At 37.8% G+C, this 19,359-nt stretch overlaps 1 protein-coding gene across 2 annotated transcripts in view; it reads right to left on the bottom strand.

Moving 5' to 3' along the window:
- Positions 1–18,427, bottom strand: part of SLC25A48 (solute carrier family 25 member 48) — a 90,922-nt gene extending 72,495 nt beyond the window's left edge. For both annotated transcript variants that reach the window (XR_012691403.1, XM_075209862.1), the window contains exons 1-3: positions 18,317–18,427; positions 18,058–18,101; positions 4,763–4,834 (exon numbers count right to left, since the gene is read on the bottom strand). Coding sequence is in view for 1 of the 2 variants with exons in the window: in XM_075209862.1 (XP_075065963.1) it covers positions 4,763–4,834; positions 18,058–18,101; positions 18,317–18,362 (162 nt within the window). In the remaining variant the exon portion in view is untranslated. The remainder of the gene's footprint in view (positions 1–4,762; positions 4,835–18,057; positions 18,102–18,316) is intronic.
- Positions 18,428–19,359: the final 932 nt, after the last annotated feature.

Genomic DNA, 19,359 nt, shown 5'->3' with positions numbered 1-19,359 from the left:
CTTATAAAAACAAAATTGATCACCATTAAATTAGTTGTCATCCTCCTATGACAATTACAGGACATCCTTTTTTCGTGAATTGGCATCCAAACATTAACTGCATGTTCAAAGAGAGGCCTCATCAATGATTTATAAAGTGGCACAATTATACTTTTTACACTTTATACCGTTTTTAGTACAAAATTATATAGTTTTCTCTGCATATTGGCATTGCAAGTTGTTGTGAAGTCGATGATCTATATTTAAATCCACTATGTATTCACCCAACAATGTCCCACCTAGGGACATGCATTTTTTTAGTCCCAACTGCATAACCCTCCATTTATCCACACTCAACATCATGTACCATGTTGCTGACCAAACCCACAATTTAATCTATGTGCACCTGTAACCTGTCATTTTTTGAACGCAAATACTTTGACACTCAGCAGAAGCCCCAAAGTTGGAATAATGAATGTGGGGCCCCATAGAAAAATTTGTAGGAAGGCCCAGCACTGCTGTTCTAACATCCCAGGCCACCCTTCTACTCTCAAAAGAGCAGATAGGGGCCTCTACTGATCATATGTAACAATCGCACCACATTCAGTGACAGAGATTTGAGGGGAGGTGATGACACTGGCGGGAGGGAAGTTAATAAACTCTGTTTTGGACATGTTGAGCTTTAGGCAGCTATCGGACATCCATGTGGAGATAGCTGAAAGACAATTGGATACATTAGATAGTACAGAAGGGGAGAGGTCAGGGGAAGAGATATAGATTTGGGTGTCATCAGTGTAGAGGTGGTACTGGAGGCCAAATGAGAGAAGAGGTGTACAAAGAAAAAAGTAAAAGACCAAGAACAGAACCTAGTAAGAGTGGAGGGGAGGATGTGCCAAAGGTAGAAACACTAAAGGAGTGGTTCCATAGGTAAGAAGTGAACCAGGAAAGAGCTATGCACGAAGGCAAATGAAGTGAATGGTGTGTTGGAGAAGAGGGAGATCAACACTGTCAAAAGCAGGAGAGAAGTCCGGGAGAATGAGCATAGGGGAGTGACCCTTAGACTCTGCACTAAGTAGATCATTAATCACTTTTGTGAGAACAGTTTCAGTGGAATGTTGGGTGCGAAAGTCTGATTACAGACAGTTTAATATAGAGTGAGTGGTGAGAAACTGAGATAGGCATTTCTACACTAATCACTCAAGTAGTTTGGAGACAAAGATGAGGAGAGAAATAGGGTGATGGTTGAAGAGAGAGGCCAGATCGAGAGACGGTTTCGTTAGAATTGGTGAGATGAGTGCATGTTTAGAGGAAAATGTGCCAGTGGAGAGAGACAGGTGGAAGAGGTGAGCTAGAGGTGGGCAGGAGTGGAGGAGAGGAAGCGGAGAAGTTTGGAGGGAATAGGGTCGAGGGGACAGGTTGTAGGGTGAGATGATATGAGTATAGAGACTTCATCTGCAGTTACTGGAGAGAAAGAATAAAGTGGGGATTTCAGAAACTAGAGTGGAGCAATAGCGGGAGAAGACAAGGTCAAGCAGAATTTTCCATCACAGTGAGTGGGAGATGAGGTCCACTGGGAGAGACCAAAGGAGGAAGTAAGTGAAAGAAGTTTATTGGCAGAGGAGACAGTGGGATTATCAATGGGAATGTTGAAATTCTCTAGTATGAGAGTAGGCAGGTAAAAGAATAGAAAATAAGTAAGCCAGGCCACAAAGTTGTCAAGGAAATGGGAAACTGGACCTGGGGGGCGATAAATCAGAGCAACATGAAGGTGGAGAGAATAAAATAGACAGATAGTGTAGACATCAAAGGAAGAGAATGCGAGGGAGGGTTCAGAGTGTATGACTTGAAAGGTGCAGCTTGAAGAAAGTAGAATACCCACTCCACTTCCTTGTCTGTTTCCAGGTCTAGAAGTATAGATGAAGGAGAGTCTCACATAGGAGAGAGCTGCAGGGGATGTAGTGTCAGAGGAGGTGAGCCAGGTTTCTGTAGTGGCAAAGGGGTGGAGGAATTTAGAAATGAATAGATCATGAATAGATGTAAGTTTGTTACAAACAGATCTGGTGTTCCATAGTGCACAGGAGAAGGGAGGAGAGGGTAGTAGAGATATGTGGATAAGGCAGGATTGTAAGTATGGGGTGGATGGAAAGTTTTGGGGTGGAGTGAGGAGCGTGAGCAGATTATACGGGGCCCAGGGTTAGGTGAGCTGTCACCAGCAGTGATGAGATGGAGCGGGCTGAGAAAGAGGACATGCGAAGAGGATTTGTGGGTGTGAGGTTTATTTCTGTTTATATAGGCTAGTGAGTATGGTGGGTGCAGGAGACAAAACAGTTCATGTGTGCAGACTAGTGAGGAAGGAAGTAGTGAAGGAAAAATCTTATTAGGTGAGGGAGAAATAGGATGATGTAGAAAGAAGAGTAGTTTGAAAAGAAGTGTGGTGACAGTGAATAGGAGAAGTGTAAATTGAGTAGGTGAGATGGAGAGATGTGAGAGATGTGAATGAATGTCTATTACGTAGGTTAGGTAATGAGACTGGAACAATTGATTGAAAATATGTGCAGGGCAATAGAAGAGGTGAAGGATACTTCTGACTTAGCTGACCTCTACGGCTCTTTCGTTGGTTAATAGTTAGCCTTACCGGTCAGCGACTATAGTTATGTGTATAAGCCCAAGGGTTAACTGAGGACCAATGAATAGGGCTTATAAAGGTGAAAAACACAAGTATTTTGGTTATAGTGGCTGGTGTCAATGATGACCATTACACATACATATTTACATACCCTTAGAAAATTGTTTCTGATATATTGCTGAGATTTATATCTTCTTGGGTTATTTCTATACTTAAACAAAATGAAATCTCTGGACAATACACCAATAGGGTTATCACACCGGCAGCCCTCACAGATGTTTTATTCAACCTGTGCCTACTCTGCATCCATTCCATCAGGTGTCTTGGCTTTGCACAAATTCTGCATATGTAGTTGGTTGTGGCTGACAAACTCCTATGGTTGGAAAACCTCATTGTAAGGATCAAGGACTTGAACTCTGCTCTGAGATTACTACAGGTCACAGCCCCCAAAAGCGTCCCACTAGGAGATTGCTGACTACTGCAGAGCGAGATACTGAATTATGTAACAAAAGTTAATCTGAATCCAGGAATCAAACCTACCATCATTGGCTGACATCGGTAATGCCATTCAATAACACTGTATAGCACTTTTGCACAGCAATATTACCTATAAATAGTTCACTGTGTATGCCCTTCATCACCTTACCATACCTTGAATAAGATAACAAACTTATATAAAATAAAGACACTGAGAGTTGAGTAAAGTGGCACTAAAGTATTTCATTATAACCTAATTAAACCTGGTGGTGGAAAAGAGCACTGTGGATCAGCTCCAGCGATACCCAACCAAGCGTGGACATGGCAATAAAGCCTTAAGTCCACCCACTTCTCTCATAACCCCACTGCTTGGCCGGCCCTAACCTGGCATCAGAGTAAACTGCACTCACCTCACTACTCACTCCCCCTCCCTCACTGAGCCGGGTGAGGCCCCCTGCCCACAGAAGGGACAAGAGTTACCGATTGCCTTGTAAGGGGACAGATACCTGTGGCCAATCACGATAGAGCCGTATATATCAGCCGCTGATCGCAGTGCCTTCCTCCCCCACCAACTACCTATAAGCCCTAATGACCAAGTTAAACAAACCATCATTCCGTAAAATTATACTAAAATGGCGTGGGTGGGCGGGATTTTGCCAGCCGAGTGACTCAGACCAGGAAGTACAGGATACTATACAAAGCCACAAGACCCTCCCCTCAACCTCATTGGTCTGGTCTACATCCCTTTTAACCCCTTCAGGTAAGTGCAAGCTCGAAGCAACACTGTCACTATTTAATAGTGTACGTCTATAGGGGACTCTCTTGTAATTATACAGGCAAAGGTTGTGTGAAACTGAGAAATATATATTTGTAGCCAACTGCTCTGGCTTCTGGATGGATACATATTCAATCATCGAGGTAAAAAAATCTCAGAAAGGACTCTAAAGAATTGCATAGGCTCTCATAAGATAAAATACACCCACCCCTAAGAAAAAAACATTCTGACAATATGGCAGAACTAGAATCTGCAATGTAACAGCCTTTATTGTGAAATAGCATGTTATGCACTGTACGGAACAGAGGCCTAACCTTACAGTGTACTGTGCCTGGGAACTGTTTTGTTGCATTAAAGGTACATGTTGAGAACCGATCTCTACCAACTCTGAGCTGGTACAGAATTCAAGTCCTTTTGCTGAGTGGTTATAGCTGTATATCGCAATTAACATTCCTGAAAATGTTCCTTCTTCACACTTTTGACTAATTACAAAAATATTGCTACACAATATACAATCTTGCATATGCATTTCTCTGCCAAACAAGGTACACGTATGCATCTACTTCATATTCTAGGAGTGCATTCATTACGTTCAACTTCTCCATCTCTGCACTCGTACAAATTGAGACACACGTTAGGTCTCAAGCTGCATTTACACTTTTGACTGCATTGTATAGTTAGTATTCCCACAAATCAATGAAACTGTGCACATTTTTCAGTTCTGAATCCCCATGTCTGATATGAATAGTAAGGTTTGCAGTCCTTCAAGTACGAGTGTGCAGACTGATACCTGAAGGACTGCAAGGAATCTTATCAGGGAATTTTTCAAACAGTCCATGATAGGCTCTGTATTTACATAGAAAATGCGTTATTACTAAAAAGTTTCAAAATACCATAATACTCACATTTTCATTCTTGTATATTGTAAGTATACAGTTAAATGTATTTCCATATCCTTGGCCAACTTGTAATCGAGCCTGTAAAATCAACAAGTTAGAAATGATTATTTATTTCTACTTTCCACACATCTGATTGCAATGTGTTTTTTGTTTGTGTGTGAGTGTTGGGTCGAGGGACAACGGTACTATGTTACTTTAATAACAACTTACACACATCACAGCTTATTTATATATATTTTTTGATATAGATAAAGATTGGCAGGGCAGGGTTTAGTAGTAGGCACAGTGAGGAAGGGGTGGTCTTTTTCTGCACACTGTGTGTAACTCAATCATTTGTTATATCATAATAAAAGAAAATGAAATCCAGCTAAGTGAACATGAAAAATCAGTTGATGTGAGTTTATCTGAGAAGGGAATAGCACTATTATTTTCTGTTCTGTATCATTACCAGCAACACTTCAGAATATTACCTGTAAATGATATGGCTACCAGATGCGAAAGGGCTTATGATGCCAAAGATTGTGTGTCTATAGTCTCCAATAATGTAAATCTGTTTCATGACTGTGCCCATGTATCTTATAATAAATACAAATGACCATACTAGTGTACAGTATTCCTTTTAGCAGTTTTTGTCCCTTTAAGCCAGATGTGCTTACTGGTACTCTGTTGCTCCTTCGTTTTGAGCACCAATCAGATTTATTTATATTTAAGGATAGTAGGGAACTGGAAAAATTTGACAAATGTATAAAAGAGACTAAAAAGAGTACTGGACTGGAAACAAGCTGGCTGTAAACAGCCACAGCAAAGGAAAGAAAACCCCTTGTGAAACTAAACGCACCTGAAAATTTTATCTCTAGGAGGGGAAGTGAGTGCTACCATCGGGGCTTTATTATTGAGGTTTATGGAGGTCTAGCACCCATACAGATAAAAAATTGTGAGAGAAGAAAAGGGTGGGAACATCACCCGCTCCACAGTGAGGTACTATCAGGGTCCCAGTATATTTTGCCTGGCCAAGTATAATTAGATATATACACCATATCATTGAAGATATATGGACACGCCAAGTATTGCCTAGGGTTAAAAGGATTAAAAGGCTTAAAAGTCATCAAGCCACCTCTTCGGATCCCCTTTTATTTTATTTTTTTATACCTATCCCCTCCTCCTGCAGTTGTTAATTCTGATATTTATGCTATTTTTATTGGTGCATGCTAACCTATGCTTTTGATTCAATTTGCAATGGGTATATCACACATAAAATACTCCAAATAATATAGCCTCTTTATTTTAAACTGATACGATAACTATTCTTTTTCACTATCATAACGAAATTTAATAACCTCCTTAAGTGATCTGAGGGACAAGTTGTATACCATTACCTCTACATGTAATATAGCCATACTACTATTTTGTACATGAGCGCCTTTTCTTGATTACTCTACGATCATTTATTGCAATACTACATTTATCGGTTTATATAAAAAATGAAAATTTTTAGCCCTTCTCATTGGGGGAACATAAAAGACCTGATTCAGAGTGGAACGCAAGTGTAAGGCTAACTTGCATTTTATAAAGTAGCACATAAGTGAATGTGTATGTGCGCTGTATTCAGAGTTGAAGATGCAGCCAGGTCTGAATGAGTAGCAGATGACAACGGACATACACCTCAGACATTTACGTCCAAATAGTGAACATGTACAAAAACCTTTTATTTCATATGTTATGAACGTAATTGCTATGAAGCCTCATTTAAACTTGAAGTAACTATCTAATAAAAGAACAACTTCACGACATGCATACAAAAAAAAATAATTTAGTCTTTCCTACACACTCGGCAAATCCTAATCTATGGCCAAGTGACTACTAAATTCTTACCATGCATCTGCCAACCATTTGCAAACCTCGAATTACAAGCAATTGTCATGAGCCGCGGCGGTACACCGCATCCTGGCGTGATGTAGCAGCCGGGCACGTGCATTAGTTACAATGCACTGTTATCTTTGTGGCATAGAGTAGGAGGGTGTAGGGACATCCTCCAACTCCAGGGGGAGCTCTCGCATGATTCTATTTGTTCATTTATATATTTATACATGTTCATAGTTTATATGACCTATTCTAGTTCTAAGCTAGTAATTAATTAGTAGCCTCCTGAGGCTGATTGTCAGCTCTGTCCTCCTCCTTTCTGATTTGCCCATCAAAGTATTGAAGGCAGTGAGGACTGTGCCTCACTGCCGGTTATAGTCCCTGCTCCCAAGCATACTTCTCCTGCTGTTTGTGTTCTTGCTGTCTTCTGTATTTCTGTGACCCTGACCCCTTGCTTGGATACTGACGCTGCTGATTTGCCTGTGACCCTGACCTCTTGCTTGAATATTGACTCCACTGATTTGCTCGTGACCCTGAAAACTTTGCCTGGATACTTGATTCCTCCTCCTTGTAATCACCTGCGCTACGATCTCAGGTTATCAGCTCCTACTACTAAAGAACAAGACCTGGTGGCATCTGAGTACCTGTGTGCATGTCTAGCTCTACGGGAAAGGCGGCTGCTAAAGGCGAAGACCTCTGAAGCGGTTCTAGGAGTTGATATCTGGGGCATGAGCCGTAACAGCAATTCGCTAGTTTGGGTGTTTGTCATCATCATCCGCTACTTACACCTGCCCCTGACCAACTTCAGGCATAAGGAGTTGTAAGTGCCAAAAAGTCGTAGGTCTGGATAGCCACAGTTGCATACGTTCACTTTCTGAACATGCACAGTATGAAGAAATGCAAAAATACGCAATGCAAACTGGTGTACATCTCACTCTGAATCAGGCCCAAAATCTTTACTTCATGACCTAATTTAGAACACATGTATGTAGTTAACGCCTGATATGGATTAAGATAAAATATATTTTCTTTCTAGGTGCAGGACAGATTTTTTTTTTTAATTTACAACAACACGATTTATACAAAGAGCGAACTTTGGCAAAGTGAAGAAACAGAGGCATCAATCAGGTTCCCTCTCTACCTCCTCTCTTTATTTCTGGATTGAGCAAAAGCTTCTTAATCTCAACAGCCGATACTAATTTATCAGCAGCATCTAAGATAACAAAAAAGATATCTCTGATTGTAATGACACCAGAACAACAACAAAGTGTAATATTTTCTAGAATAGATTATATACTTGTGGCCAATAATCTATTCTCACAGATAAATGAAGCAAACATAGGCAACATTGTAATATTGGAACACACCCATGTGTCATTTTGAATCCAAATGCCTGTGATGGGGGTTAATAACTGTATAACTGTATCTGGAGATTTTCATTCTACTTGTACATAACTGGATGGAATTTATAGATAACATAGAACATTTGGACACTCCGATTCAAATACTTTTATAATACACCCACCACCTCATTACTGATAAGTGATACATGGGGAGAAAAAGTAGAAATGACAAGGGGCCCATGCTAAGGATGTCCTAAATCCCCTCTGTTATTTAACCTTTCCATTCATCATCACCATCACCATTTATTTATATAGCGCCACTGATTCCGCAGCGCTGTACAGAGAACTCATTCACATCAGTCCCTGCCACATTGGAGCTTACAGTCTAAATTCCCTAACACACACACACACACACACACACACACACACACACACACACAGAGAGAGAGAGACTATGGTCAATTTTTGATAGCATCCAATTAACCTACTAGTATGTTTTTGGAGTGTGGGAGGAAACCGGAGCACCCGGAGGAAACCCACGCAAACACAGGGAGAACATACAAACTCCACACAGATAAGGCCATGGTCGGGAATTGAACTCATGACCCCAGCGCTGTGAGGCAGAAGTGCTAACCACTTCGCCACCGTGCTGCCCCATATAGCAAGTGTTACACAACTGGCCTGTGTTGCAGGTTGGAAATAAATCTGCAACAATTTCGGCATTCGCCCATGATATTTTTTATGCATATCAAATCCAAAGACCTCACTATGATCAAAGAATTTGATCAAGTATCAAGATTCAAAGTCAACTTTGATAAATCAAGAGCACTATAATTAAAAAGTTACATACGACCAAAATGGGCCACTACTTTACCAATAAGACAGGTACATAAAACTATTACCTATCTGGGCAATCAAAAAAAACCACATACCTTATAAAAATATCACAAATATAACATTGTCACATATTGTCTATAAGACAATATGTGACAATAAGAGTGAATTGAAGGGGTGGAATCATTTCCAACAATCCTAACTGGGTAGGGCAAATCTTCTGAAAATTAAATTGTTTCCCAAATTGCCAATCTTGCTACTACACAAGGATATTCATGCAACTATGTAAGCATTGCTTTACATCAATATAATAGCCTTTTTCCACTTACAGGACCAAGAAATTCCCATGCACGTTCTTATACAAGATGAAATCCGTATAAATCCAATTTTCCCTTTTTGGGCTGTCCACCCTTTCACTATCTGGGAGAGAGACAGGGACAAAACTCAGTATGCAAATTGCTGGATAAATCTTCTAAGACACCACTCTGATACACAAAAGCTAGGGAAAAACATAGCATTGGGGTCGAGTGGTCTTGCCTATCTCTAACCACAACTTTATGTTAGTAGTGTAACAAAAATAAGTTCACTAGCGGACTAGAGCAACCCAAAAAGCACATTAGTGTTGTGCTCCCCTCCCAAATGAAGTGCAATATCTGCCCATAATAATTTTCTTTGGAATCATTTTGAACAATCAACTACCTGGTCAGGAATGATACAATGGATTAAAAATGTTCCCACTCTAAGGGGGAGATTAAATTCGGTGCGATGTGTCTCTGGAACAATCCGGAGACAAACATCACCTTGAAGTTCTGACCGAAATCTCTGCTCATTTTCCCTTGCATCCCATAATAAGTAAAGATGCTCGGGCTCGGTTTTCCGAAAACCGAGCCTACCCGAACATCGCAGAACCGAGTACCGAGCCGACTTTCCTGCTTCCTCGGATCTCAATTGAGGCAAAATGTTATTGTTGCGTCGTCAGTTCTCAGGGGTTTTGGATTCCATAACTACCTCCATCCCCAGGTATTCCAGTGCCATTGCTCACACAGAAACAGGGGTAGCGTTGTTCTTGTCACTCTCCAGTCTCTGGTGCCATTGCTCATACAGAAACAGGAGGGGTAGCAGCGCTCTTGTCCCTTGACAAAAATTGACTGGAAATGGCTGGAAATTAATGTTATTGAGGTTAATAATAATAATGTAGGAACAAAAAAGAGTCAAATTATGAGATTATTTTTTTTTAGCAATTTTTTTTTTTTTTTTTTTTTAAATATATAGACCCAAAGCCAAAACAAGTGAGGGCGGTTTTGCCAAAACTAAAACACAAAGTTAATACAGATCCAAAACCAAAAACAAAACACTCGGGTCAGTGAACCTCTCTAATAATAAGCGGAACTATGCGTATTTGAGCATTGTCAGTGGCACCTCACACTGAATTGAATATCCCTAAGGAGATTCTACTTAGCACTATTGGAATCAAATAAATTACTCTCTGCCTCCACATGTGTAGAAATGTTTCTCCACATTTTTTATGGAGCTTATCTTTTTCCACAGCAGAATTTATAATTGGGTGGTTGGATAGTCTGGCATGTCCCAAATGTCATTCCTCGACAGTGTATTTGTTTCATTGCCTATGGACCCATCCTGGATCCGGGCCTTCACCACTGAAGAACTGGTTAATTATAAACCCTTTACCCCAGAATGGACAATACTAGGTATTCTATCACAAGGTGCTATAGTTTCCAAAGGAGGGAAAAAGCCACTCTTGACCTTAAAGAAAGAGTGTGGATTCAGAATGCACCACCATATTTAATTTTTTTTCGTTTTTCTGGGAAAAAGGATTTTATATATTCTGCATGGATTGGCTGGAAGCATCACATCAGATAGAGGCAAACTAATTATTTTTTTTAAGCATGAGAAAGTTTTATAAAGGAGCAGATTTGGAAGTGTTTAAATTTCACAATATGGTATGAAACTCGAACCAGTACATTTTTCACTAAAGGGAAGGTAATCCACGCCAGCCCCACATTTTTCAAAAACAGCCCCCATTCAGAGCAATGGCTGACAAAATTAAAATAGTAAGTAATTATGTAAATGCACAAAATAAAGGTTTCAATTTTTACATTACATTATTCCATTATTATATAATCTTTGATGGTTCATATCTGTTTACATAAAACATGCTGTAACTGACTCTATTATACATTATTACTTTTAAGCAATTAAAAGAAAAACTTGTTATGTAAGTATATATGTTATAGACATCATCCTTGTGTTGGATGTAGGCAACCTGTAATGAGTACTATGTAGTCTAATGCTTATTATTGTTATATTATGTATAACAATAATTTAATGTTGACACACTTCAATAAAGAAAAAAATGTTTTAGAAATCAATAAATCTGGAATAGATGAGGTCTCCATGATCCCTCCACAGTGCTAAACCCACTTTCTCTCGGTGGTAGTCACTTCTGCGACTACAGTAAATCCGACATCAGTTTGAGCGATAGGAGAAGTGCGACCTGGAGGGGAGAACGACTGCTTGAAATGACTCTTACAAACAATTCCGCAGAATGAACATCCCGGCGGCAGCAAATCACATCAGGTTAAAGCGCCGCCTCTACAATGTAGATTAAACATTGTAGAGGCAGCCACTACAATGTTTAGTCTACATTGTAGAGGCGGCGCTTCCTTAACTGACCACCTTAATAGCGAGAATGTCTAGGTTGCACTTTAACCGGGACCTGGGATGTTCATTCTGCTGAATTGTTTGTAAGAGTCATTTCAAGCAGTCGTTCTCCCCTCTAGGTCGGACACCTGAAAATGGCACTTCTTCTATCGCTCAAACTGCTGTCGGATTTACTACAGCCGATAACTGGTACCCAACCCTTTTCTCTTACATGACATGCTGAATGCATAATATACATTTTTATTTCTTTCCAGGCGGCTTCCCTCCAATCACCCTCCTTCTCCTCTTTGCCATTTCCCCTCTTTTCCAATTCTTCCCCTACCTATCTTTATCTCAGCGAAAGTATCATATCATAGTCTAATCTGTACTAAAGTGCTTACAATAAACTTCTTTCAAATATTATTAATGATTTCATTTGTTAATCTGAAGGCATACTGTATTTCCATGAACATAAATTAGTGATATCTTGCTATGTGATCTACATCCTATGCTTCTGTTCTATACTGTTCACCATGACATTTGCATAGACAGTACTCTTTTTTACATCCAATAAAAATTTATTGTATACAAAAAACAATAAATATGAGGGTAGGTTATATGAACAACACATGGGAGTAGCCATAGGGGCATCTATGGCCACCAGCATGGAGAATATTTTCTTAGTATACTTGGAAAGCCTTTGCTACGTCTGCAACAATATTTCTTACTTTCGTAAATAGTTATATGACATAATATATGGATAAGGTGATCATTGTTTGGGATGGTGATAATAACGCTCTTGCTGATTTTATTGTGGTTTAAAATGATAATAACTATAGTTTTTTTTTTCAAATTTTCAAGTAATAAACAGACATGTGTGGCCTTAGACATCTTAAACCTGAAGATGGAAGTAGGTGATTCGAGTGTATCCACAATTTTTAAAGAGATGAACAGCAATACTTCATGCCAAGAAAAAAGAACAGGTGCTGATACAATAGAGCCAAATACCTAAATTCAAACAAAATTGCACTAGCCTGGCGGATTTACATGTACAGGGTTACTTTCTGATAAATTGCTTTACAGAAAAAGGGTAAGGTTTATGGTTTCTGACGAGATTGGCAAATTGATTGTTGTGAACTCCTTAACAATAACAAAAAGGAAATACAAACTAAAAAACACCTGGGATATTGTTTTATTTTTAGTAGTGACCAGTAGACAAATAGAAAAAAATGTCCACAAATATTGAAAGTTATAATGGATATGAGTTTGTCTACAAATAGAGGGCCTGATTTATCAAGGGATGTATCTGCCAATTTTGTGCGTATAGCACGCAAAACCACACTGCGAATGCCCAGAACTGAGCATTAAGTATGCAAAACAGTGAGAAGCCAACCAACAAGTAGTCAAAGTAACAGTGTATACATGCACAAACATCACTTACAACACTCTGGGTTAGATTTACTAAACTGCGGGTTTGGAAAAGTGGAGATGTTGCCTATAGCAACCAATCAGATTCTAGCTGTCATTTTTTTAGTGCATTCTACAAAATGACAGCTAGAATCTGATTGGTTGTTATAGGCAACATCTCCACTTTTTCAAACCCTGAGTTTAGTAAATATACCACTCTATGTCTTTCGAAGTAAAAAACGCAGCGATTTACATTAAACCATGAGTAACACTTACACCAGCTCAGAGTCATGTCTAAGTACAAAAGCTATTAGCGGCAGCTCGGAATAACCACAGGAATAAGTTTTCGTACACTGATCACAAATGAATGTGCTGACCATACACCTGCATACACTTCTCTCATAACAGACCATTATTGCGCTACAGAATATGTTGGCGCTATATAAATAAATGATGATGATGATGATTATTGTATAAAATGTTTTTTTATTATTATTAAACCATGGTTGATGCACATTTTCAATTGTTGGGAGTTTAAAGTGGTTGTTTTGAATGATTATATATAATAGCAAAATATTTTATTTTCCTGTTTTTGGTTCTTGAGAGGTTTTCTCTGTCTTATGCCATTTTTTATTTTTTTTAATGTCTAAACTGGATTATTTTTTGAGCCCTATTAATAATGTTGCTCTATTTTAAAGTGTTGTCATGTGCCTGTTGAATAGTTTTTCACATGCTTGATAACTATACCATTGCTTTGTGTACTCTCACGTTAGTTACCCGTACCCGTGTGTTATGCTGTTTTTTAAAATAAAACCCCCCAAAATTAGTTTTTGATTTATTTTGTAACCACCTTAACAATGGTTCTCTTTAGTCAAATGTAGTAATGTGCCTGTTGAATAGTTTCTCGCACGTCTCATAGGTGTTTTTTTTGGCTTTGGTAAGATGCTTGTGTATGCGTACACAGTTCCCTCCTTTGGCTACTACTATGCTTAGCATTACATAGAGTTACATTGCACACCTCTGCAGAGGCAGACAAACTATACCACTAGAAAGTATATATAATTTCAAAGTGGCTTCCCTCAACTAATTGCTTTTCATATTTTCAAACAAATCTGGAACACATAGTGAGACGTAAGAAATTGTACTCACCCCAATCATGTAATGCAAAACAAAATGTTGTTTTGCTTTTAATCTCATATCCAAATTGTGCCCAATTCAGAAAATAGCAGGACTGAATGAACGGCGGTGCGTTTTTTATTGAAATCAAATACAGGTGCATTCAATTGCAAATAACAGTGTACAATTCTCATAGGTCTCCACCCCTGCTTGCTAGGATAGAATGAATGAATGCCAGACATTTTACATTGTATAGGAATTAAAGAGATCTGCAAGTGACGTGAGCCCAGACGTGCTCTGAGAACCAATCACAGACCCGAGTATTGGAAAGTGTATGAGCATATTATATGTTTGCCAAAATGAGAGAAGCTACATTCGCTCATAAAGAGCCCAGGGTCCTAGCACAGGCCATGGATAATCTGCCGGTACATCACGAACGAGGACAAACTAAGGGCCTATCAAGTCGTACGCTTGGGTTTAGAAGCCCATAGAAGTCATCAGAAAGCATTGATTTCCCACATGGCATTTACCTTAGACCTAGTTATCCACTCCACAGGTTTCCACCATGATGGGTCTAATAAGTGTGTGGTGGAAAACAACCCCCTCCTTTGTCACCATACAAGTGTATATATATATATATATATATATATATATATATATATATATATCTGCCACCAAAATGTTTTAGTCCTCTGGCTACTACTGTGCTTAGCATCCCATTAACCTTTGCTGACAGTTTCACTTTAACACTCTGCTGATCCTCGCAAGGTGTAAAGTACACCCAGAGAAATAATTTATATTTTCAAAATTAGCAAAGCATGCTAAATTTTGTTTTGTTTGTTTGTTACAGCTCAAGAAGACACCCCGACTGTGGCAGGAAACCCACCGTCTGTGGAGGAAATTTTCAGAAATGTAAAAAATTATCACATAAAAATCCACAAATGTCCAAAAAATATTTTAAAAAAATTGGCCTTTATGAAAAATTTCATTCTTCTTTTATGCCTTCTAAATTTTTGCTTAGTATATTTTGTTTACATTTATTTACTTTATAAAAAAAACATTGGTGTGTGTGTCTTTTTTAATGTAATTCTAAAACATGTATTCATGTGAATTTTGGCAATAATGAATGGACATTTACAACATACATTAATCTTTATTTTACATTGGTCCCTTCCTACTGTTGAATTGTTGGAAGAACCCCACACAAAACAGGGAGAACATATAGGAGCAGATTCATTAAGGAAAGTAAAGCAAAAACAAAAGAGTAACTTTATACCTTGGCAAAACCAGACAGATTTTTAATTGGAGTAGATCAACTTTTAATGTCATTGTAAAAATAAAGCTATCAAGTATCCATGTGCCACATGAAAAAATAGCCAGTATTTTTCTTATGTGCAAAATACTAAACTAATTTGCACCCCTTGCATTGCAACATGGTTTTAGCAAGGTTCAAAGTTCCACATTTTTTTAACTTTACTGTCCTTAATGAATCAGGCTCACAAAATTCACACAGATAAGGCCATGGTCGAGAATTGAACTCATGACCCCAGTAACTAAGGCAACGTGCTGATATTAACTGCCATACTTTTTTAGTCATAAAGCAGTTTGTGATGAGGGTAGCAGGTATCCCCAAACTTGAACATCCTCCTCTATGACTGTAATGAATGAGGTAAATTGTCTTTCCACACCCATTCCCTAGGGAGATGTGGGCCTGCCTCCCCCCATAGGGATACCCACCCCGGTGATGAAAGCACTATAGTCCTTCCCCGACCGGTGTGTGTGTGTGTGTGTAACTAATAACACCAATAATACTTGAAAGTGATTTGTCACTGGTGCACTACAGGTCCCAGGTGGGCCAAGCTACTAGTAACTAATTAAGTATCAGTATTACTAATTATTGGTCACCTACCTGCAAGATAGTGTGATCAAGATAGAACCAAAAACAGGTAGATGATGCGTTCTGATGAATTATTAATATTAATAATAATAATAATAATAATAATAATAATAATAATAATAACAATCTACATAATGTAAATCCTAATAAATGTGGTATATACATAACAGAGACAAATAAATAAATAAATAAATAAACAATACACTTGAGGATATATTTTAAAAATAAAAAATTAAAAAATTGCGCATCTCATCTCAACACTAGGGTACTCAACGTTACTGATCTATCTAAATATGGACATTTCATTGAGTACTTTAAAGTTTGTAGTCTGTGTTGACCTCACTGCTTTATATCCGTGGTTCGATGCATCTCTGTGTTACTTAGCTTTTTACGTTGCATAAATGACTTGTGACCAGATTCATTTTGGTACGTATTTGGAGACCCGTTGCTTAATGAGTCGATGAGTACCTTTCCTGTGTTTATTTACGTATAATACTTTACTCAACCTGTCCACAGTATACGTCCGCTAATAATTCAGGTTCATAGTGGGTAAACCCAAATTTATATACACAAAGCAAACAAATTTGTGTAAATATGGAGCTAATAAAATATATGATTTCTGTTAGTGTAGGAATAAGAATAAAAATATACAAAGGTGCAAAGTGTGACAAAGGTAAGGGTTTGCCACAGGCTTCTAAAAAAGGAATCAGCTATTCAGCTGACAGTTTGTAGGGAAAAGGCTGCAGACCAAGTTATATACAGGTCTGAGACATGTGTCACGAAGTAGAAGTATGAAATGTGTGATGTAATTTACATGCATTGAAAGTGTCTTTTCCACAGCTACAGCAGAGCTGACAGGATGTGTCTGTAGTGAAGAGGAGTTAGATAGCACCTGAGGAAACTTCCATTTAAAGGCAAAGTTGGAGTATCACCTGTCCAACAAACTAGGGTTGTGGGAGGAGTCTCAAGTATAAAAAAAACCTGTACTGTGCAATTGTGCATGGCGACTGATGCCAAAGAGTGGCCGGTGTCTAGAAAGGAGGTTTATATCTAGCTAGTGATAGTTTGCCTTAGGTCATCCTGACAGAATGTGTATGCTGTGTGTATTGTGATGGAACAATAATAGCACTGTTTTCAATAAGAAGCTGTCTGTGACTGATGTCTGTGGGGTGCCTGTGTCACAAGAAGGGTGCCCTTGCCACAAAAGATATATTAACTGCAATTCTACATATGTGGTTTATTTACTAACACTGCCCTTGTGGCATAGAGTCAGTCAACAATCATAGAGTAAAAATAATGGATTTAGGAACACCAGTGCTTTTTTTCAACTAAAATCTATCACACATACTAGACATAAACTTTTTACAGTTGTACAAGCAAGTGATCCAGAGACAGGTGGCTTGCCATACATTTGCAAATGTGTGCAACTGAGATTTCTGCATTTTTATGTACAAGTAGAAATAGGATCTCCTTTGATGGTTATAGCATTGTGCTGTGGGATTTTTCTCTGTGTTTGTTTCTTTCAGGATACCCCCATCCTTTCAAGTACCTGCTATGAACCTGTAAATTGATTGAGCAACTTCCACTTCTGTGTTGATCCCTTGAAATTGCAAGGTATAGCATTAATACCAATAGATCCTAGGGAGCTCATCTTTTGTATCTTCTTGTAATAAGCAAAATAAATCTTTGTTCACAAATCTGCCCTTCTGAGATCACCCAAAATAAATAGTATGGGTTAGAGATATCAAACCTTCTAAAAAGGAAAGGTGGAGGTGTTGCACATGACAACCAATCAGATTCTAGCTATCTTTTTCTAGAATGTAGTAATTAGATGAATGATGCTAGAATCTGATTGGTAGCTATGGTAAACAAATCCACTTTTACTTTTTAAAATGTTTGATAAATCTGCCTCTATGCCCGTGAAAACTACACACAGATATTGCACATAAACCTGTAACTTAATTTATACAAGAAAATACATTAAATACATTTTCATTACAATTAGCCATCTGACAACAACATGTAGTTACAAATATAGAAAAACTAGTATTTTAAAAAATAAATATGTATTTGCCCAAAAAAATGTTAATTAGAAATGTACTGTAAGCAAGTTGCAATATTAACAGAATAATACAATCAAACATGTATTAAAACAGATTATAAATAATGTGTAATTCAAATACCTTAACTGTGTCCAAAGGGTGTCCTACAATAACACTAGCTGCCCCTATAGGGGAGAAAAGATTGTGGTATTTAAGTGTCTTAAAAATGTAGAGCAAATAAGTCATTTATAGTACAACAATAGGCGTTCAGGATAAACACATTTTTGCCAAAGAATTATAGGAATTTGTTATTTGTTGTTTGTTAAATGTCTGTTTCTAATTTACTGTACACTTCAATAAAAATATTAAAAGAAACAAAAGACATAAAACAAAAAAGTACCTCCAAGGCAACCAGCTACAAAATCTTCTGCTTGGACCCTTCCCATAATGAATTTTGGGACCACTGTTTCCTCTCCGTTGCAGAGTCAACTACATTGCCTGACTATGAGAGTGTATTTGCTTTCTTCCAGTCCAAAGGTTTTAATGTACAAAACAAATGTGTCTGGCAGATGAAGCTGTATTTAGTGTCATATGGTTTAAACAACTACTGCCAGTACTAGTTCATGATTGTCAACTTTTCTCATAATATTAACATTTCATTTTGTTTTGGAGTTGAGGCAAGTTACTGTTCCTCTGATTCTGATGTTCCATCAATAAATGTTATTTATGTTAAGCAGTTGAAAACGTTTTATATTTTGATACAAATAATTATACACTTCATGATACCTTTTTCCAAATGCCACAATAATGAATGTTTATTTCTCATTTTGGTTTATAATTGACATTGAGAAAAGTGGTATTTGCTGGCTTGTAACATGATTTATTAACTAAACTGAACTATTGCATTTAACCCATGTCTGTTTTATTGCTAAAACAACAACTCACATCTGTTATATTGGTAAAATAAAACAACTATTAACTAAAGTGAACTTTTGTGATGAACCCATATGTGTTATATTGTTAAAATGAAGCAACTATTAACAAAATTGAACTTTTGTGATGATCCCACTTCTGTTTTATTGCCAAAAGAAAATATTTTTAACTTCAAAGCATTGGAATTCCGAAATTTAGCACATTGAATAGTATTATACATTTTTTTTTTCTATTTTTCTCTGGGTATAATTTTGAAAAGTAATCCATATTGCAAGTGACTAATAGATTAATAATAATAATAATTTAAAATAATAAATTAATAATAATAGTAATTAAAAATAATAGATTAATTTTAGGCACATTTCACAGCTGTGAATGCATCACTTGTATTTGACCTTCAGTTGTAGAATGTCTATGTTGTCTCTTTTTTAAACTGTGCAAGTGCTCAAGGTGAAATACACTTTTGTTCCAACATTGCTTCATATATCTAACATGATAAATAAAGGTTGC

Source organism: Mixophyes fleayi, chromosome 4 (genome assembly GCF_038048845.1).
Source record: "Mixophyes fleayi isolate aMixFle1 chromosome 4, aMixFle1.hap1, whole genome shotgun sequence".
Classification (NCBI taxonomy): domain Eukaryota; kingdom Metazoa; phylum Chordata; class Amphibia; order Anura; family Limnodynastidae; genus Mixophyes; species Mixophyes fleayi.
Note: the sequence above shows the minus strand (reverse complement) of the source record. Positions and strands in the feature narration are given on the sequence as shown.